General features: G+C 39.6%; 2 protein-coding genes across 5 annotated transcripts; both read left to right on the plus strand.

The window, feature by feature from the left end:
* Positions 1-416: 416 nt before the first annotated feature.
* LOC103703539 (dimethylallyl, adenosine tRNA methylthiotransferase) lies at positions 417-6,471 on the plus strand. Its single transcript, XM_088718393.2, has 8 exons — positions 417-639; positions 733-879; positions 981-1,078; positions 5,523-5,595; positions 5,678-5,738; positions 5,829-5,914; positions 6,013-6,102; positions 6,251-6,471. The coding sequence occupies exons 1-8, from the start codon at positions 538-540 to the stop codon at positions 6,311-6,313; spliced, it is 720 nt and encodes a 239-aa protein (XP_088574519.2). The 5' UTR covers positions 417-537; the 3' UTR covers positions 6,314-6,471.
* Positions 6,472-10,575: 4,104 nt separating this feature from the next.
* Positions 10,576-21,343, plus strand: LOC103703538 (uncharacterized). 4 transcript variants are annotated; one of them, XM_089929663.1, is made up of 5 exons: positions 11,399-12,860; positions 12,942-14,390; positions 18,275-18,304; positions 18,934-19,054; positions 20,630-21,343. In XM_089929663.1, exons 1-5 carry the CDS (start codon positions 11,856-11,858, stop codon positions 20,848-20,850), a joined length of 2,826 nt encoding a protein of 941 aa, XP_089785789.1. In that variant the 5' UTR covers positions 11,399-11,855; the 3' UTR covers positions 20,851-21,343. The 4 variants fall into 4 exon arrangements, with proteins under 4 accessions (XP_088574513.1, XP_088574516.1, XP_089785789.1 ...); XM_089929664.1 differs by lacking the exon at positions 20,630-21,343 and adding an exon at positions 19,968-20,106; XM_088718387.2 differs by lacking the exon at positions 18,275-18,304 and having other exon boundaries at positions 10,576-12,860.
* Positions 21,344-22,268: the final 925 nt, after the last annotated feature.

Here is a 22,268-nt window from a genome sequence, read left to right on the forward strand (position 1 = left end):
GACGAATAATTGATATGGGACTAAACAAACGCCCGCCGGATCCTCATATATTCTTTCCGTTTAAGCCTTGATGTCTTCGACAGGCTAAGGATTCATATCTATTCAAATCTAATCATATACACCACGATAGGCCCATGGTTAATCTCCATTAATTCGTGTTGCAGTGTCCTTAGTTTACATAAGCTATAGGACGAATTTGCTTTGATACTATTTGTAACAATTCAGGATTGTACTTAAAATGCTTAACGAAAAAATATTATTTAGATTTATTAATTTTATATATGCATCAAATTTTTTTTGATGGATAATATATAAAACTAAATCCGCACTACCAGTTTCAGCCATATCGGTGCTCGAACTCTTTTGTACCTTGTGCTGAGCTTGAGCTAGCTTTGTCTAGGTTTGCACCGCCCCGTCCCTCACACATACCCTTGGCTTTGCCGGCGGATAACAATCCATCCAAACCAGCGCTCGGTGCTCCCAATTGGATAGAGAACAAGGCAAGGAGAGTGTGTGTTGCTGCTTTTCCTTTCGCTGATGGCCGCCCTGGGCGTTGCATTCACGAACCTGATCGGCGGTACAAGCTCGAAAACACCCTCGTCGAGACGCCCGAGCCGAAGAATCTCATGCGTCGGATGGGTGGGAATCCTCGTCCTCATCCTCTTTTCGTCCTCGCTTCCTCCGAATTGGAGCGAGCCACGGCTTCATAGCTCCGCTTGTTCTTGTTTCCAGGATCCCGAGGGAATTCTGGGCCCGCCGAAGGGGGGTCACATAGCGCGGCTGGAGTGGAAACGGCGCCTCGATAAGGACGCGGACGCCAGGGAGGCCTTCAACCGCCAGGTCCGGGACGAGAAGGAGCGCCGTCGGGCTCGCCGCGAGGTCTCTCTCTCTCTCTCTCTCGCCCATTTCTTCGTCCGTCTCCCCTGGTCGCAATCTCTTGCTCCTTTCTTTTATCCCTCGCAATCTCCATCTTTTGATAGGCGCGGGTGGTGCCGGAGACAAACGAAGGACTGGTGGAGTATTTTCTGGACACTGAAGCTCGGGAGCTCGAGTTCGAGATCGCGGGTTTGAGGCCTCGGTAAGCTGGATTACGAGGGAATCTTTCTGTCACCATTCAAAAAAGCTTATGGGCAATGCATTGGATTGATTCGAACTGACACGGGAAGTACAAGTTGAAATCGAAGGAAAATAAGGAATTTACTTGCCTGGTATTCTGATATTAATAGTTTATGCAAGATTGCTTTGACTAAAAAATAGAATAGCCAGAGAATTGATAGTTTTCTCGCACATAGGACTGATAACAGAATAATCAGTCATGGTAATATTTTATGCTTAATCATCTATAAGTGAATGAGTTAATATCTATGGATAATCATTTATGACTTGTTCTAATTGAATGTTATGCGATTTTGTTTGAATTTAGCATAATACCTTCTCCTTCTATTCTAAAAAAAGGCGAACATCTAATCTAGGCCTTTACAAAGTTCCTGTTTTCCTTTTCAGGCTGATGGTTTTCATTTAGTTGTTCAGTTAAACAATGCGATACGAGAAAATGAAGATATATTGTAATGATTAATGTAGTCTGAGAGCACCGTTTTATATGGCTCAGAAGGTCGTGCAATAAAGATGGTGCAAATGAGATTAGTGGAAAAAAGTTGAGAATGTTGAGATGGAAATATGGTGAAACTAACAGGGATAGATTGAGGAATAAGTATATTAGAGCAACGGCGGTGATTGGTATCAAGAAGGGAAAAACTGATGGAGAACCAATTGAGAGGGTGTAGGCTTGTATAATGAAAATTTCTGAAAGTTCTCAGATCTGTGTCAACGGAGTTGGAAGGGAAGGGGAGGGGATGAGTTAAGGAAACATGGATGAAAGTCTTGAGAAAGAACTTGAAGAAGCTTGCATAACATTGCCGCTAATAAGATTGATTGGTGAATAAGGATTCCCCCACCCAGCACAGTCAGGCCAATGTTTATTGCTTATGGTTATAGTGGCTTGTCTTGAATATTCTACAATTGTAATTTATGCAGGATAAATAAAATATAATATAAGAAAATAAAGGAAAGTAGAAAATTATTTTTTTCAAAACTACTTAATTGTATGTAAGGAACTAGGAAACGGGGTGGTCGATATATGCTGATGAAGACATTATTAGCAAACCATGATAAAAGGAGATAACTTGAGAATCTGCTGCTGAGAGATAGATCGTAATTCTCTTTGTATGTTGGTGTTGTGACAGAACTCTTGGTGATCTTCCCCCCTCCCCCAAAAAAACTTTTGCCTAGCCTTAGTTTCGAGAAACCTAAAGAGAAGTCTAAAGTTCCAATAGTGGCATACTTAATTTAAACATAAATATTACCTTGACCTTTGTGATTTCTATTATCTTCACAATATGACATGTTGTAGTTCTTTGAATAGATTTAGATATGGATCTTACATATTAAACTATTCTCTACATATCATAGGATTTTTGGCCTGTTAATGGGTTCAAGGTACTTGAACCTATATAATGGACTCGATCTCTTTGAAATTAGCCATATTGTGGCCATATGTGATAGGCAAATTGGTCAATTCAACCCCATGAATATCAAAGGGTTGCAATTTTATAAAAAATATAAGAAAGGTGACTAGCAAGTTCTCCCATCTCCTCCATCATCCTTCCTTCCTTGTTTTTTCTTCACTAATTCTCTTTCATTGTAAAAGTAAGGATCATGCCAGAAATAAACCATGATCATGTTGGGGCATATGACCGATATATCAATGTTTATAGACTTGCATCAAATGACTAAATTACCATATGGATGCTATATCTATAAATTCTAAGTATTTATGCATATCTATATTGAGGGAAGGCCTTGGAGCAACACTACGGTTGCTTCTTTGTGACCTGGGTGTCATAAAATGTAGAAATAGCTTCTCCGTACACAACATAAGGCTGCGTACATCTGACCCTCTCAACTTCCGCAGTGGTAGGAGCCTCGTGTATAGGGCGCCCTTTTCTTTAATGCATATTAGATTCATATTAATCCCTCCCAGGTTGAGAGGAATGCCAAGTGGTTGAGCTATAGCTAGTTGTCCAACAATAGTTAATAGACTATCTAGAGTCTTAGAGATGCTGTGGTATATATATAAATCTACGTCTATCTAAAATCTCCTTTACGTTAGGTCTCAGCCAGGTGTTTACCATGAGGAAGATTGAAACCCCATCTAGATAATGACTTTGTAGCGGGAGAGGAGATGCTACGAAGGTAAAATAGCAGTGAACATGGTATGTAGAGAGTTCCTTGGTGCAAAATCAAAAGGATGAGCTAAGGTGGTGCTTGAGAATATACAATCATGAAGAGACCACAAGCATCGTATGCACTAACGTAGCCGAGGAGAGATAAATGGCGGTGTAACTCAATAAAATAAGTGTGTGCAAAATGAGTTAAAACTACATTAGTTTAAGGAAAGATGATGCTGAATTAGTGACCAAGAAAGCTATACCTGGCAAGATCTACCTAGATCTTGAAACTTTGAAATTTGACTTGCAATGCTAATTATAGAAGATAATAACACCACTGAAGAGTACTGCTTGAAGAGACCATGGATGCACCTTAGCAGCTGAATATCAATATCACAAAAGTCAACTATGAATGGGGAAAAAGGGTATCAGGGCACTTTGCAATGGCATAAGCAGAATAAGTTAGAAATTTGCATATGAGCAGTGCTGGTAAGAAATGGCTACTGCAAAACGCCAAGCATGGCTGAAAAGGCTGCCAGATCTTAGAATTATCAGTTAAAGAAGAAAGAGCGGGGTGGGGAGCTGTCTAAGAAATGGTATGCATAAGCTAAAAGCTAGGTAGCTGTATCAATGGAAGTCTCTCGAAATAGATAGTGATATTGAGAGTGGGAGAGAGGTGCGGGGGGTTGAAATATAGAAGTGTATGGTTAAGGCTTTCTCCGAAAAAGAATCAACCTTGCATTCTGCTTCTTTCAGACCAGTTGACTGCTAATCCACCACCAGCACACCCCCCCCCCCCCCCCCCCCCCCTCCTTTGTAAAAATTGTCAACCATGACGCCCATCTAACCCGCCATGTTGTAAGATAGGTCTGCCTGAGAATGCTCCAAGAATCTGGAATGCCAGTGGATTACTCTAAGTTTCTGTTTATTCCAAGGGTGATTGCAGGTCTGCCTGAGAATGCTCTAAGAATCTGGCATGCAAGTGGATTCCTTAAAGTTTCTGTTTATTCCAAGGGTGATTGCACTATTATGTTATGTTGGCTGTTGATAGATATCCATTAACAAGTATCAGCTATATAGCTCATGAACTGGTTGAAACTTAATTGTTGGCAAAGGAATATGCTCATTTTCGTTGAAACTTTTTGGTAATAAAATTCAACTGATTAATCATTTTCTGTTTTAGTAGCTAACACTAACTAGTCTCCAACTAGTTTTATGTGAAAGAGTGCTTTCCTAGATGATTTATTGTGGAGAAAGTCTTTTTGAAGCTACCACTGGATAGTTTTGCTGAGGAGAATAATGAACAGTTTTTGAATTAAAGAAAATCCATTTAGGATTTATAGTAATCACCAAATCTTTGCTTGAAAAGTTTGATGCAAGTAAATAGAGGGTATGATTGATCATTCTGTACACAATGCTCATGTTGGGATTTTGTCACTTCATTTTTGCCTGCTTGTTTTAAGCCTCATCTTTATATGACATTTTATATTCTTTGGTATTTAAAGGTGCTCCAGGCCAAGGTTTTCATACAGGAAGAATGATTGTTTTAAAGCTGTAGTATCATTTTGATTTTTATTTGGCAAGTTTCCCCATTGATATGGGATTAATCATGGTTTGTCTTGTTACTTGAAAATTAAATCTGTTGTAAATTGTAAAAGGAAACTGTTGCTTCATGGCTGTCACAGCTTGTAAGCTTGCATGGTTGAAGCCCTTGTTGAAGTTTATCGAAGAAGCCCATAAAGTTCTCTTGTGACAGCCAAATAGTTGTGTAATCTTACCATCCATTTAAGTAGAATTTTACTCAACGAAAGCCGGAAAATTGTTTTCATCTGATATTGGGTAAATGGATCATGTTGCTGATTTTATCTACCAAGTTCTTTTTTTCATTAATCTTATCTTCCATGGAGAGGTTCGCTAACTATTGGGCTGTGTTGCTTGCTAAAATTTATGAAGGAGATATCTTTTCAGTGCCTGAATATACTTTGGTATGTTCAAGTTAGTACTCCATTATGATGTCCTAATGTGACCCTTTCTGGAATTGGATGATGAGGAAGGATCCTTGCAGTTATGCAGTTACTACTGTTATTTTTGTCTGTCCACATAATTGTCTAATTGATTTCTTGAACATTCTTTTATTCACAAAAAGATAATTGAAAGCAAGGAAAAAAGAATCCCTTTCGATTGCAACAACTACATAAAAATGCAACCTGACCTGCAAATAAAAATTATAATCAGTGTTGATGCTACCTTTATCAGATTCTCTAATGAATAAGTCAATACCACGTGAATGTGCAGATTAAACAAAGAGTTCTTTGATCATTTACAACTTGAGCTTGGGAAACTACGATTTGCAGTGACTAGAACCAAGGTCTTTTCTCGAATTAAGTCACTTTTGATTACTCCCTTGATAGTTGGATATGGATTTGACTAACCTTTATAATGTTTTTCAGGAGATGGAGGACAGATTAATTGAGTTGGAAGCAATGCAGAAAGTTTTGCTAGAGGGAACAGGTTTATTATTATCCCAAAAGTCCCTTGTATAGGAGGTTGATCTGCTCCCTTCTCTGAACAATAAAAATTCTGTCTCAATCTTTGTCGCAGAAGCATATGATAAGATGGAAACTGACCTTGTATTAGCAAAAGAAAGGCTCACGAAAATATTGCAGTCAAAAGATAGGAAGGCAACCGTATGATCAATATATTATTTCCTTGCTCTTCAACAATTATTTTCAGTTGCTGATTGACTAGATCTGAGTATAACTGGTGAATATTTCTTTATATGCAGTTGCTAGAGATGGTTGAGCAGAATGAGCTGAACAGATCTGTATTGGCTCTTCTTGATGAAAATATAGCAAGTGCACTAAAAAATGATCAGGTGGTGCTCTTTTTCTTGCTTCTTCCTTCTTTTTGTCTCTCTATGCGGCAGAGGGGTGGTTGGGGGGTTTGGGTGTGTGCATGCATGCCCAAGTGTCTTTATTGTTTTGTCGCTCACTAATTCATATGTTATACCGTTTTATTTGCAGAAAGAAGCTGCAGCTTTTATGGAGAATGTCCGTTCAGCTATTCTGAAGTATATCACGATCTGATACATATGAACAAACATTTTGTAAGCCACTCTGTACTTTTGCTTACCTCCTTATTAAGTTCAGCTTGAAAATTGCCTGTACTGCCTAGTGCTTTCTTTGTGTTTATTGTATATACTGATGTTGCTTGAGGAAAAGTTTCTGGGATCTTTTCTAGATTATTGATTTATCTTTATGGAAGTTTGAAATTAACTGACCTGGCAGATTTGAGTTTGTAATTATCTTGATCACATAAAGGAGTTTTTCGCTGGCATGTACGACCAATTCCTAGTAAAGGATGCATATGGAGATAGAACAGAGCTTTCAAAGAAAAAGTATGCATAATGAGCTAGATATGGATTCAAGAAAATATTGGAATTATCTCAACCACACCGAGATAATAAAGGGAACATAATACTGATCTGAAGTATATCACTGAATTTGTAATTCTAAATTATTTCACACCCTTAAAAAGAAAAAAAAAACATTATAACCTAGTTCATTGGTCATAGTATACCCATTCAACCCAGAGTTATACTATATCTTTATATAGGCCTATTGCCACCAAAATATAGACTTCAAAATCAGGGAAACACTATTACAACTAAAATTACAAATGCTAACGAACCAGTCATGTATCAGCTACAACTAAAGTTACAACTAATTACAAATGCTAATTACAGCCAAAATTTCCCTTCGGAATGGAAACTCTATGACATCGGAGGGCATCAATTTAAGACCTCTCATTTAAGCCTGTCTTTTGTGAGTCTTGACCACTTCCACCGGGTATAATGGCATCTATTCAAAACCTTAGAGGAAGCTCCATGAGGAACGTGATAGCTGCCAAACATGTCCTAGAAAATATGAACTTTTACAATTTAAAATTGTAAAATCAAAAAAAATACATTAACATTTTTTTCGATTGAATCAGAGGTGCAAATGGGTCAGGTCGGATCGGGTCATGAGTGATCCCGGCCCAACCCGGTTCTTTGTTCGAGTCCTAATTTTGGACTTAGATCCAACTCAATAAAAAATCGGGTCCGATGCAAGTCCGGTTCGGATCTGGGTAGGATCCGGATCTCATTCAATTTTTTTGTTTGTCCGGTCCCTACTCCTCCTCTGATGCTGGCTCTCTCCTCCTCCCATCGCCCTCCTCCTTGATCCCGCCACCCCCATCTGCTTGGACTACCTCTCTCCCCCCTCCTCTCCCATGGCTTCTCCCCGATGCCAAGTCCCTCCTCCTTAACCCCCTCCCAAAGCTCTCCTCCCCCCTCTACCCTACATCGCGAGTAATGGAAACGGACTCGAAGATGCTGAGCCGCTCGAGGATGCCAAGCAGGAACGTTGGGTCGAAAGATGGGGAGCAGCTCTTGGCTTCGATTAGAGAAGCCCTCATCTTGGTGTTGCCCTTGATGGTGAAGACGCTATGAAGCTTGACATGCGTTGGTCATACTCCTCGTCATCGTCTTCATCTTTGCCGTTGCCGTCGTCATTGCCGGTGAGGCCCACATCACGTCGTCGGGGGTGGCATCTCCGCTCATAGACGGGTTCATGCAAGAGGGAGGAGGGGATGTTGGAGATGGTGATGAACGGGAGTAGTTTTGGTCGTGATGGTCAACCCCTGAGGGGGGAGAGAGAGAGAGAGAGAGAGAGAGAGTTGGCCGATGGCGATGGGGAACGAATGGGGGATTTCAGTTTTTCCTTTCGTATTTGCGATTCATGAGAGATTGAGAGCGAGCAGGTCACAAATCACGGAAGGATGGGTCGCGCGGATGGGTCACAGCCCACGTGTCGTGTTTACGGGCCTAACGGGTTTCATGAATTTGGGTCGGGTCATAGGGTAAGAAATCCAAAATTGCTCCAAAAATCAAACAAGTTGGGTTGGATTGGATTGGTCCGAGTCAGAATTTAGTAAACCAAAATCCGAGCCAAAAATAGGAAGGGGTCCAATTTTAGAACCCGCCTTGGCCCCATAGGTCCTTTAAATCAGGTCGAATCAGGTCTAAGCAGGATGCGCCATGGGTCAACCCGACCCATTTGCAGGGGATATCAATATTTAAAAGTTCTTGTCCGTTAAAAGAGCACGGAGAACTTCAGAGATACCTAGTTTGGCAGTACAAACTAGTGTTTTCATAGTGTAAGATGAGCTCAGGGTTCTTTACTTGTAACCCTATAGAGCATTATATCACAAGCCCATCATTTTTTTCGGTAGTACAAACACTTGTTTTATGTATATCAAGAATGCTATGTGCCATCTAGCTATGTTCCTTTCGTTTATACTTGATTAGATGAAGGCTAACCAACCATACTGGTGACTTGGATGAGGGCTGCAGGCCTCCAGCCCAATAATGATTACAGAATGTTGCACCGAAATCAGCTTGAATACATGATAAACATGGGCTTCCCCTTTAAGTAGCATTGTTTCAATCAGGCCTGCCTTTGCTAGGGTGGGCTATCTAGGCTTTTTGTTTGCTAGATTTGGCCTCAAGGCTAGCAACTTTGTCCATTGATCCCCCACCAGATAAAAATTATTCTCACCATTGCAACTCTGGCAAGGTTGGTAACAAACAAAGAAAGTAGACCAAATTAAAAGAATATTGCAAGTTATCTACCCTAAAGTTATTTCGATGATATTATTTGTCTGTTCTAATACTTCCCTGATATTTTTTGCATGCCGCACCTTTCATGAGGCTTCAAGTCTCCCAAGTCTCTTCCAATACAAGCTATAACTATGCCTGTAAAAATTGCTTATTTAGTTCGGTACTTTAGTTTGTAGTCCCAAGGGAGAGAGAAACAAGAAAAGTGCACCTCTGAAAATTACAAGAATATTTAACAAATTACATAAATAAAGGAAAGAGTAGTCTCTAATTAGATGAAAAACCATAGCCATCCATTCATCTTACCACATGCAATCCTTGTAGTAGAATATATCCCCCTAATTAACATGAAAATGATGGTTATAGATAGCCTCGTTGCGAGCCTTGCATGCGTCACGGTCCTATGATATTAATTTTAGGCACAATTGTGGTCACCCCCGAAGAATTTTTCCTACCTAACCTAAAAATTTAGAGTAACCAATTTTAGCCCATCAAATGTTGTTAGGTCTTAAACCTGCAGTAAATCATAGTAAGTTGCCAAAGATTTTCTAGACCTGTACGAATATATCCATGCATTAATTTTCATGTTTTCAAGTTGGGTTGTATGCTTGTGTGTATGTCGGGCCAGAACAAGATTTGGGTTTAACTCCATGAAATCTTGAGGAAAGATATACAAACCGTACCAAATGGTAACGTAGCCGTGTGAATGTCGGGCCAAAACAGGATTTAGTTGCATTCAATGTTGAGGACAGATAAATCTATCAAATGGGCCCGTAGATATAACGCCAACCTCAAAATGTCTTATATCAACTTGCGACAGCTGCACCAAACCATCCCACTTGCGTCTTGAAAACATTAAACTATATATGATTTTTTTATTTGTTTTAGAGAAAATGGATGGGGACGACTGTGTCAATTCATTTTATGAGAAAATGACACAATATGAAGGGGTGTATTTGGTGTAGGATTATAAGAAAACAAATTTTATTAGATAAGCAATATTTATCGATTCACAGTATTTACAACGAATCATGATTAAGTATATCTTAGATAAGACATGAAACACCTGTTAGTTATGATCTTCACATATTAAAATATATCTAGATGGAAAAATTAATATGAAAATATGGTTTTGTATCATATTTTTTGTATCCTGTTGATGCATAGATTACATACTACAAAATACATGATCTTATATTTCTAATATTTTAATTTCAATGCCCTTTTGCTCATTTTAGACTCCAGAGGGGAGGAGCAAAATCCATTTCTTCGTGAAATACGAGAATTTTAGTAAATAAATTATTTATTTCTATCATCTTACAAAATTATCACGCCAATACTTTCTTCTAAAATACAAACCATAGACAACTTAATAATGAGCAATTCAAAAGAATCTAGATTTTAATCAATTGATGCACCCAAAGTAGCTTTAAATAATTCTACAGGAATTGGGCCTGACCTACTTCACGTAGTCCGTCGGAGACAAGGGGTGGCCCATCCAAAATCCAAAGTCATCGAAACTCAGAACCGCTCAGCTACCGCCCATTGATTCAACCGGTTCAGAACATCTGAAGCACGGTCATAGCATACGCCACACTCGAGGCAGCACCACCTAATTGTGACTGCCTAATGACCAAAATACCCCTCACCGGTTCTATATCTGTATCTCGTGATCGGAACAAAGCCAAAAGCGGGGCGTGGTACCTTCAGGATTTCAGCTTTTGTGGTGGAGCTCATAGCAGCGTGGAAGAGACTCTCCTACTCGAGACGTATGCTAGGGGCTGAGTGTATCATCCTTGAAGGTGATTGAACCGATTGAGCTACGGTGATTGAGCGCACACTGAAGATGGGATAGGAAGAGACAAAATATCCGCGGTTAGGCGACCTCCGATTATTATTAAAAAAGTGTTGTGCTTTTCAAGCCACATAAGTATTTCGTGAGTCGAAAAGAGCTGCTGATTGAGTTGCCTTATTTTCTGTGGCGAATCCGGCATGCTTCCATCTTGTATCTTGTTGTGGCCGTGTAGTTTTTTTTTTTTTTTTCATGAATTCACCTAGCTGCTCATAGGCGGTTTGCGTGAGCCGTAGATATATATATATAAAAAATCTGCCCCTGATACCGGTGGATTTATATCGGCGATATAAATGTTGGCGGGGCCCACAGGAAAATCTAAATGGGGCCGACCGGGCGACGTCTGGAACGCGGCAGTGATGTCCGCTGTCCTTGTCACCGCACGGGATCCATCGCCCTTTCTCGTCAGTCGCCATCCCTCGGCTGGCGCCTCTGCCTCCGCGACCAGGACATGTTAATCAAGGACCGCAAGATCTCGAACCCAAGAGCCAAGACAGCCCCCTGCAGCTGCTGCTCCGCCGTCCCATCCGTCAATCGCTTGTGCCTGGTGAAACTATTTTTCCTGGTGCACCTCTTATTCGCTGCCACGTAGAACATGAAAATTTTTTTTAAGGGAAAGCTGAGCGCAATTTACCGCATGCTTCCCCGCCTGGTTCCCCAATCTGAAAATCCCTCCGCCCGTTTGAAATCCCGCGACGGGCGGAAAGGCTCCACGCATTTTGGGCCGGCCGACTCGTCCGCTTGCTCGGCTCTTCTCCTCCGTCCGATCCCCAACGGACGACCCGCAGCAGTCGCTGGAAGGTTACCGCTTCCCCTCTCTCCCCATCTTTTTTTAAAAAAACCCTAGATCGTTCGTGCCGCCGCCTCTCTCCCTCTTCCATATCTCTTCTCTCCCCTCCCCCTCCTCGTTGCTGCAACGCCAAGGATTTGAGACAGAGAAGGGCGAGGTAAAAGAGAAAAATAGAAGGGGGAAATTTCGAGAAAGGGCGAAAAGGCCGGAAGAATAAAAGGCGTCGCATCGGTTGGTTGGAATATGGGCACCATGGGCGTCGGCGAGGGCCGGTGATAGGATCCGGGATGGGTGGTCGTCGGACGCCGATGAGGACGTTGATTAGCGATGAGACGTCATGCGAGATCTGAGAACCGGAAGATCGTACGGAAGCTCGGGGAGCCGGCGGAGGGGGCGGCGGAGATTGGGTCTATGGTCTTCTCCTTCCGGGCGCCACCTGCGTCGATGCCGTCGGTCGGGACGCGGCGGTCGACCAGGGTGTTCGTCCCCAAGGCCGCGGCCCAAACCGCCGCCGCCAGCGACAGGGGACCGGTAGCGAGGGTTCTCCGCTCCGGGAAGCGACTCGCGGTGTTGGATCAGGCACTGGAGAAGAAGGCGGACGGTGGAGACGGCGAAGGGGTCGAGTGGCTGCGGGTGCTCGGCGGCGCCGGCAACACGGCGGATCTGCGGTGGTGGAAGGGGGAAGAGGAGAAGGGTGATTTCGGGGCCGAGGATGAGTGGCGCGAGCCCGCGGCGCCGGAATCTGATGAGTCTCTGGGCTCTGCCGATCGGAGGGCCTCTATGGATTCACCCCAAGGGAAGAAGTTTGGGATTGTCTACAGCCGGAAGCGGCGGAGACCACGGTCTGATGATGCGGCGCCTTTGCCTTGTGGAGTAGGGGAAAGGGACTCCGAGAGGGATCGGAGGTATGGATTCGTTTTTATGCGGAAACAGCGCAGGAAAAAGCCAAAGGTGGAGCCTTTAGTTGAAATCGTTTCGGGAGAGACAGGAAAAATAGACAGGGAGCAAGAGCAGATATCAAGACGAACGTGTAAGGTAGAGAGGGTGCTTAGAATCACACAGTCTGCAAGGGGTTTCGCTGAAAAAGTGGGCATTTTAGAGGATGATATCTGGACTAGCTTAAGTGGCTCTATGATGCTTGCCGTGCTCATAGATTCCTCCTGCAGTAGTAGTTCGCTGCAGTTTTCGCGTCTCCTTATCTCTGTAGTGAGCTGGATGAAGAAGGCTAGAGTGAGGTTCTGGCAATTTGCTAGCTTTCTGTTATCCGAATCGGTGACCACTGCTTTTTCTCTAAATGGCGTCCATTTCTTACCAGTTCCGCACTTTAAAGATGTAAGCGTTCTTATTTTGCAGCTATGTCTTCGTGTCTATTATCTGTTTAGCTTTTGAGTGTTTATTTATTTTTCTTTTCAGAATGTTTTCTTCAGCAATTCTATATCTGCTTGTGGACTTTGCAAGATTTATGGTGCCAAACAGTTTATACCTCTGTTCTCACTTAATTTCTCCGCCATTCCGTTCTTCTTTAAGAGCTTGCATGTCTCTATGCTTCTTGGTTCTCAATATTTACCGGGTTGTTTTGCGAAATATGCATTGGGTTTGCACACATACTTTCCAGTGGCTGTGCGATTTGAAGAATATGATTCTCATATTCCTGCAGAGACAGGTCTTTCAGGAACTGAAGTCGTAGTTTCTGTAATTCCTGCTGTGAAGAGGAATGAATCACATAATGCTTTGGAAGCGCCTAAATCAGTTGGAGAAAGAGCAGTAATTGTGCATGGTTCAAGGCTACGAAGACAGCAGAGAAAGAGAAGCTCCTCCTGGCATTCCAGAAGTCGCCATACTTTTGCAATGAATGCACGGCCTGGTTCATTGCAGTCTGATCAGCAAAGCATTGGAAGTTTTCCAGAAGCCAAAACACTTTCCTTTAGGGACTCCTTTGTGGAGCCTGTCAGTGTGAAAACAATTGAATCTTGTGTTAGTGATTTTTTAATTAGTAGAGATGATAGTGATGTCTCTACTCCTCTTGGATCTTGTGAGAAGCACAGGAAATTATCGATAAAGAGTCCCATTGAGCGGATCAAGGAACTTAAGTTGGCTTTGGCTGAGGTGAAGCAAAACATAGATTCTGCACATTGCAATGCAAATGTCTTGGTTACTGCTTCTGATAGGTGCTGGAGAGAAGAAGGGGCTGATGTTATGTTGGAATCATCGCATTCTAATAAGTGGTGCATAGCAGTGAAGGTAAGGGGCATGACAAGGTACCTGCATAAAGCTCAAGACTTGAGGCCTTGCGTTGTCAACCGTTTCACTCATGCCTATATGTGGAGCGGGGAGGATGGTTGGAAGCTTGAGTTTTGTGATAAGTGGGATTGGCTTGTGTTTAAGGAATTGCATATGGAATGTCATGAGCGCAACTCACAGTGTGCACAGGATGTCCCTGTAAGGACAATACCCTTGCCAAGCTTTCGTGAAGTTTCTGGTTGTGAGGACAGTGCCCCAGCTGCTTTTGTGCGCCCTGATGGCTACATCAGGATGGTGGATGATGAAGTTAGGCGAGCTGTGGCAAGTGATGTTCCCAGTTATGACATGGACTCAGGGGATGAGGAGTGTCTCAAGCATCTAAATTCTTGCTCTTCTGATGTAGAGAATAATGGTTTTGGTCATGTTTCAGAAGAAACTTTTGAGAAAATAATATTTGCCTTGGAAAAAGATGCTTATAACAATCCCAGTGACATTTATGATAAAGAGAGGGCATTGAATCTTTGTTGGGATTTAGGGAAAAGGGATATGTTGGTTGCTTTATATGATTATTGGGTACAAAAGAGGAACCGGAAACATGCAGCGTTGGTTAAGGCCTTTCAGGTAATAATTGTGTTTCAGTTCTTCTTTTGCATATTCACAATGCTTTGTGCTCCAAAACTTCCAATACAGAATTTATGTTATTGGATTCCAGCTGGATTTACAACTCATTATTGTCTTTTGTGTTGTTTACATGTAGTTTTGAGAAATGATGTTATATTGACTTGTTTATTTTTTTAAAAAAATTACTTATTGATAATAAGAGCAAATGCAATAGTTAAAGAGACACAAATTCTGAAAGTTGATTAGTTGCACTAATTTTATTAGAATGGTGGCACTTGAGCTTTAAAGGTCTCCTTATGTCAAATTATAACATCATTTGAAATTGAAAGCAAAATCATCTTTGATCAACTAAGATAAGTTATTTAAAGTTGACTCGTGTGCCAAAGAATAGATTATAGGTGCTAGTCATCAAGTCTTATTTTAGGCTTTGCAGCATCAACCATTTACATCCGTATGACATTATAATATTATATATATTTGTCTTAGTTTTTGTGCACTAACGGTCATTTGTTGGTCGTTATGGCATTTCTTATACTGCATTGCTTAGTTTCTTCCTTGAAGAAGAATATGACCATTGGCAGCTTTGACTCGTTAGATAGCAAAGAGAACAGAGCATTTTCTCAGCAGTGATGAATGGTAGTCATAACCTGTATGCTATAGCTAATATTACATACATATTGTAAAAGAAGACAGTTCATTGTCCTTGTTGTTGAACCATGCAAGTCAAATCAAGTACTGTTTATGATGGCAAGGAGCTCCCAGAAAAACATTAACTGAATCTATAAATATAGAAACACATGAGAAAATGAAATTTGCATGCATAAATTTCTTGATATGAGCATTGCCTGTTTATTATAATCGAGAACATGATTTGGATCTGAGCAAGCTGACTACTGTGACTATGAAGTCCAGTTTATGCTTGCCCATGTAACTGCCTTGGAGGTTATTTAAGGTTACGGTGATGCCATGATATTGTTTCTTTCTTTCTACAAGTCATTATCTACGGCTAATCAGAACCCCTAAAATATGAAAAGTTGATTGACAAACAATCTTCTCACAGAGGCCCAGAGCGTCTAGCACATGAAAGTCGATAATTCATAAGTAGACGATATTCACAAATTTGTATGCAATCCCCCTCTTTAAGCATTCACTTGGCTATACCTGTTTTGTATGTTTAGCTTTCCTGGTATTTTATCTTATTTGTTGTTTGTACATCTGTAGACACTACATTTGACCTCTTTCATTGTTCTGGATGCTTTTGTATTACTAATAAATCCATGAAATGGATACTCTTCTGGGCAACAAGAACTCGATTTAGTTCTTCATTAGTATATGAACTATTATAATTAAGATGTAGATGCCAGGAAAATTTGTTACATGTTATGGTTTCATGGTAGCATATCTATTTTTCTAATTATTTGACCCCTTTCCATAAGTCTTCAGATATACCACTGCTAATTTGCCTTTGTTTTAAATCTTTTAATTACCAGAGAACAGTCCAATAATTTGATCCATTTCAATGAACCACAATAGGCTTCTTTTTTCAGTACTCAGAATGAGTCACTAATTCATTAGACAACCAGAGGTCTAAGGTCAAGTGAAGCCCCCTTCCAGTGTCAATTTTAAATAGGACTTGATGTTATTCTGGGCATAACAAGTGGTATGGCTTTGTTCATCTTCTGGTGATCAACCATGTAAATTGACATCTTTACCTAAAGCGTTTGATAGACTACTTTCCGGGCATGCTGATCAGATCATTGATGGACTTTGATTGCCTGAAATAGTTCCTTGAGGCTGAAAAGATTTTGAGTCAATTTTTGTAAAGGTAGTTGTCAAACTGATGACCTCCACACAACACAGTAGCTTCCTACAAGTTCATATCTGAAATTTTGATGCAAAAGAAGGCTACAACTGCCCTCCAGCTTTTCGCTTCCACTTGTCTATTGATTTATTGAAGCCATTAATTTTTTTTAACCAATTCTCTCTTCAATTAGTAAGGTATTTATTTCAAGGGAGAAAGAAGTTTATTCTGTTTATAAAGTGTCATCCCTTTGATATTGATGCTGTAACATGTTATGTTGGTATTAAGCTTTGCATACTTCGAATCACTTAATAGAAAAACTATTAAAAAGAAGACTAAAATATATGTATATGTACAACTTTATCATTTTCAAGTAATTTTAAAAATTTAAGGATTTATTTTACTCAAGTGTTCACCAGGCTAAGTTCCTCATAAGACTTTAAGGAAGTAAGTGCCTAGGACTACATCAGCAATTTGACAACCTTGAATTGCTAGTTATATTAAAATTATCCTGTCATTACATGTTACATTCAGATTCATCGTACTAAGGATTCTGGGCATCCCGATTCACTCCCTGATGTGGGATCTTACTAAAATCTTGTCATAATATATTTGTTTGTGATTATAGATTGTAATCTGTGTGAACTAAACTAGGACTTCTTTATACAGTCCAAAGCCCTCCTCCTTAGGTGGATAACAAGGAAAATTCTCCATGATTTAGGTTCTTAATTAGTGGCTAGCCTCCTAAACCAGACGAACATATTGCGATCTTCTTTGTAACATGAACTTTTTGGACTCATATATAGTTGGTGTATGGTGTGATTTAACTAATGAGAACTTTTCTTAGGATCTACTTGAACCTTTGAAGGCAATTTTATTGATTTTGACTGGTTTTTGGTTAAACTTTTGGATTTTTTTTCCATATGATCTCTATAACTTCAATGTTTCATGTAAACGTCAATTTCTGATAATCAAGCACATGAACTCAATTAATCTATCTATTTTTCATATAAGTCTCTGCCATTAATATTCCATTGAAAAATAAGAAACATCCCCAGAAAGTTCCTCTTTGGCAGTTAATATTTTGTCCTTGTTTTATTATGAAACTGCTTGGTTTGCTTCTTGCCATGTGCAGAGTAGTTTTTGCTGATTCTTGATTTTAATTTATGCATTGGTAATACCTGTTTGTGCAAAAGAGTCTAATTTGCTTCTGATGCAAGATCGTGAGATTTTTAGGGGCTTGTGTCATACTATTATCTAATATATATTCAGAAATCCCTGTACACTTATGATGACTCATCACTGATTGTGCTGCACTTCACTCAAATTAATTATCTGTCCTGATGCTGTTCTTTTCTTGATGGATCTTAATGATCCAGCATGCATCACTTGTGAACTTCATTTGCACCCTTTATTTTTATTTGAACATATATTTTCTGTGAAAAATCTGTATATCTGCTTTTATTGCTTCATTTGGTGAAAATGACTTCATTTGGCATCATAGTGTTTGAGTGGGACCCTCCCCCCCAAAACAAAAAAAAAAAAATCATGAGTGAAATATTAATGAGCTTTTGCTGCAGTAGCGAGAACAATAAAAAAATCTAGAGATAAAATACAAAAAGATAAGAAAATGAGATACACATTATGTGTGCTGGCAGTTATACGTTTTTTTCTTGAAGTTATAATATTATTATTTGATTTTGCTGAGATGACAGGGAAGATAGATATATGATGAGTGTGTGGATGTGGTAATATAATTATTTTTACAAGCATCATACCTCTGTACATGCTGAAATTACCTGTGTCAACTAGTAGCATAAGTTACAATCTATACGGTGAATGTACCCAGCCTCTTTTTCCCCTTCAATTCCTGATTTTGTTATCCTTATGTTAAGGATGTGAATTTTGCTATTTATAAGTGTCTCAGTTACTCTACAGTGTAGTAAATGTTGCAGTATATAGCGTATTACAGAAGATGCATTTGGAGACTTTCTACTGGATTGTTTGTCAGAGCCTTCTAATCATGTGTATTAGTAGGTAATTGGTTTTCTGATGCATCCTAAGTCCTTACTCAATTTTACAGGTGCACGTATATGATATACTGAACTCTCAGGTTAGAGTGGGATGCCGGTTTGGAAAAATAATACTGGTGGTTTGTGCAAGACCTTTTAAAGTCTTACCTGATGGTTCTTTTCTTTCTTTTCGAGGGGAATGGTGGTGTACCTATTACTTAAAAATGACTTTCATGGCTTAGATTGTCTTCATCTTAAGACTTGCTAGTACTTTGGATTGAAGCGCTTATAAAAGTTCTTTAAATGCATTGATATTTTATTTTCAGTTACTAGGTGGACTGAGGGACGTGACTCTTTATTAAGTATTGGACATTCATATTAATGTTATAACACCATGGTTACTATTTTTTTAAATCACTGGCATCAGTAAGATGTCACAGTTGTCAGAGAGACTGAATGTATCCATGTTTGGCTTCTGGTTGTTGTGCAGTAGATTGCTGTTTCTCTAATATTGACTGTTCGTACTAACTATAGCTGGGTCCCCTTGTTTAGTCTTTTTTGTCCTCATTGATGTATGAGTTAATGATAACTACTACTGAATATAACTTACAGCATGTTCTTATTTTCATTCTTGATGTTTAATTTCTACGCAGATTTGTTACTTTTGCATGTAGCAGAATGGTACTTACCTATGTGTTTTTACGTAATTGCATTCTTGATATTGTAACAGTATCATGTCCCAACCCCGAGGAGAGCACAATTTATGCAGATACCATTGTTTCGGAAAAAAAGATCTTTTAAGAGACAACGTTGCCAGTCTGGAAGAGGGAAGCCAGAATTCTTGTTGGAAGGTACATTTTGGTATTTTATTTGATGAGGTGGTTTCCTCTTTTATGGGCTGATTTAAGTTTTGCCACATTTGAGCTTTTCTATGTCATGTGTTGTCCACATGCTAAAATTGATCTGTTCAAGGCTGGGACTATGGGTTGGCTAATCAATTCTAAGAACCAAATTTTTTACAAGTGGATATGTTTCCTAGAAGCCCTAATATGGGGATTCCGGGGAAGCATCTATTTGTAAAAAGGATTTGGGGGCTATATGTGATCTGATGTCTAAATTTAGCTGGTTTGCTTGCTGGGGTGTTCCTAAAGGCTTATCAAAAGAGGTTTACGGATGTAATTCAGCTTGGCATTGATGGTGATCTCCTAGGTATTGGGTTTTGGCATTATGTGATATTCTCTTCAGTTGGTCCCATAGCCTAATTAAACCGGCTGGCTTACCTGGCTTGATTCATCTACCACATGCCCCTGCAGTGAACTGCTTTTACTGGATTTTTTCAAATAAATGTTCTGGTTATTTTTTTGATTCTTTACTTAGAAATATATAGAGCCATTGCAAATAGAAATGTCTTCAGCTTGATTGCTTTTAAGAGAAACTTACGATCTCATGTGTATGAATGTTCCATTATTTGGTGTACACAGTTTTTTCTAAGAAATAAGAATTAATGTGTGCATATGCGTCTTTGAAAAAATCATCACCATGATCCATGTCAAATCTGTACAACAGTAAATTTGAAATAATAGCGATGCTCTCATGTATTGTCATGGGCACTCAACCCATCCATATTCGAAGTCTTTAACAGTTTCTTAGAACTTGTTAAGAAATTTGTGAACTTCGTAGTCCAGGACCAACCCTTATGGGATAACATGGCTTTTGCTTTCATATCTTCAGACAGTTTCTTAGAATTTGTTTGGATATTGACAGGCTTGTGAACTTTGTAGCCCAGGGACAAACCCTTATGGGACAATATAAATTTTGCTCAATCCATGAAGGAAAGCCTGGAGTCCTGATCTCCTTTTGTGAATATAGGCTGAATAAATCAGCCCACAAGTACTCATGCCGAAATCTCACATGCAAAGACCCTTTACCTGGCATCCAGTTGACCAGATCAAGAGGGTTTAACAAATGTTCTTGCCTATGGCTGATGTAAATAGCACTCCTTTTTTCTGGGGTGCCAAGTGGTGTTGAATGTCTTGTGTTCTATTGTCCAATAGTGGCATTTTAGGTATCCTGAGAAGACATGTTTGTAGTTAACATCTAGATAAAACCTTGGATTTCATTTTTTTCTCTGGCACCCGCTCAATATCTCATGACCAGTCTTCAAACACTTGAATAAACTCTGAGCAGGTAGTTGAACAAGTTTTTATGGCAGTTGCGACCATGCACTGCATGTGCGTTGTTTCATTATGGTTGTCAGCTCTCTTACAATGTGAAAGATTTGTTTTCTGATCCTTCTGATATTACGTTTCCCTGTTCTTTGTTGATCCCATTCTAATGAGTTTGGGTGATTCCTTGGAAGGAAGTTGTACTATGAAACTGCTTAAAACCTCTGGGCTTGTGTTGATTAATTTTTCATATTTACATAGATATAGCTGGAGCTAAGGAGGAGGGGGCTTCATGGAGGGTTCAAGAAGTAGAGAATGCAGCTAACAGGGCTGTGGAATCGGCAATCCAACTCCGTAGTAGGGCTCAAATTCTCATGACTTATGCTGAATTGGCAGCATACAAGTCTGTCATGGCTCTTAAAATTGCAGATGCCATGGGGTTATCAGAATCTCCAGATCTTGCTTCTTTAATTCTTGATTGAATGTTGAAGTTAGATAATATTGTACAAGAGCGGTATAAGCAGTGCCATTCCATTTGGTCGAAAGTTATCAATGTTTCCTGTCGCCGAAGGGTGATTCTGGCTTGATCTAAGCTGTGGGGCAGTTTTTTATAAAGCCATTTTTGAGGCTGGGTTCCAGAACCTGTACAGAACAAAAACTATAATTTTGTATAAATGATAGCTGTCCCTAGATTTTGTATTGGTAGCATGGTCTCGTTTGCGTTACCTAATTCTTGTGATTCTCAAGGGATAAGAAGAAAAGGAACACAGCAAGTCGAATGGACTAGAAGCATTGATCAATCCTTTTGGATCACTGGATTTCTTAAATTTAACATTTGTGCTGTTGCCAGGGCCCTTTGTTGTTTTCACAATAACTGTAGATGACTTGGATCTGCAATCAATCTCTCCTGCTATAATTGCTGAATACATTGGAGACGAATCAAATACATGTATTTTCTATTTGGATTTGACTCAAGTATGGATGCCGAAAATCATTTTTTATTTACATTTATTAGATTCTTGGATTCAGTATGTATACAATTTTTTTTAACTTTTGTATGGTGGCATTTTCTAGAATTAAGTATGGCCTTGTTTTTGTCCATGTTATCCAATCCTAGTAGAAAAGAAAGAAGTTGCATGGTTGGAGAAAGCCATAAATATATAATCCTGAATTTTAGAAAATTACAGATTAAAACAAAATAAAATAATGAAAGCTGAAAATGGACTTAGTTGATGTTTTAGTAATATTACATTTTGGGAAAAACTGCCATAAGATTAAAATTATATTTTGTGAAAGGCCGGTGTTGTACTCCATTTGTACAAAACGCTTCTCTATATCAAGTAAATAAAGCTTGAAATATGGAGAAAGGCAGCTTACCATGGAGAGATATATAAAGTAAATAACATAGATAAACTAGACTATCTGTACATCAAGGAGCTTCCAAAGATATAAATCGATGAATTTATTAAGTTAGTCAAACTGATTGCCAGGTTGCAGGCTGGTTGCTTGCATTTTTAAGAGAATTTCATCGATAGCCAAAATCCAGACACATCAAAGATTAACAAAGACTACTGTCAAAGCCATTCATCTATAGTTACAGTACCTCAATGGTCTTTGCTTCCAGTGAACCATTACCATCTAATTTCTGTAATCTTTCGGTAGACTAACAGCAGATGCATAAACCTTCCAGGTCAATATGCATGAATTTGATACGGAATTTATGCATTGAACTCTCTTTCTAACTTGTTGCCTAACACAGTTCATTGCTTTGTACATCTCTACTAAATTTTGGGAATTTCTTGACATCGATTACATATTAATGCCTCGATTTCTAAATAATAAAGTCACATTACAAGTACTAGGTGATCCAAGATATAACTTCTACAAGATTGAGTTTCGA

Source organism: Phoenix dactylifera, chromosome 3 (genome assembly GCF_051530095.1).
Source record: "Phoenix dactylifera cultivar Ajwa chromosome 3, Ajwa_hap1_PhDact_Kaust_v1.1, whole genome shotgun sequence".
Lineage (NCBI taxonomy): Eukaryota > Viridiplantae > Streptophyta > Magnoliopsida > Arecales > Arecaceae > Phoenix > Phoenix dactylifera.

What these genes read in the sequence shown, in the direction of transcription:
- LOC103703538 (XM_089929663.1), top strand. Translation starts at nt 11,856, where the DNA reads ATGAGACGTCATGCGAGATCTGAGAACCGGAAGATCGTACGGAAGCTC. An exon ending in ATGATATACTGAACTCTCAG is followed by an intron (nt 18,305 to 18,933) that starts GTTAGAGTGGGA and finishes ATATTGTAACAG; the next exon opens with TATCATGTCCCAACCCCGAG. An exon ending in GCCAGAATTCTTGTTGGAAG is followed by an intron (nt 19,055 to 20,629) that starts GTACATTTTGGT and finishes ATATTTACATAG; the next exon opens with ATATAGCTGGAGCTAAGGAG.
- LOC103703539 (XM_088718393.2), top strand. Translation starts at nt 538, where the DNA reads ATGGCCGCCCTGGGCGTTGCATTCACGAACCTGATCGGCGGTACAAGC. An exon ending in GCCGTCGGGCTCGCCGCGAG is followed by an intron (nt 880 to 980) that starts GTCTCTCTCTCT and finishes ATCTTTTGATAG; the next exon opens with GCGCGGGTGGTGCCGGAGAC. An exon ending in AGTTTTGCTAGAGGGAACAG is followed by an intron (nt 5,739 to 5,828) that starts GTTTATTATTAT and finishes TCTTTGTCGCAG; the next exon opens with AAGCATATGATAAGATGGAA.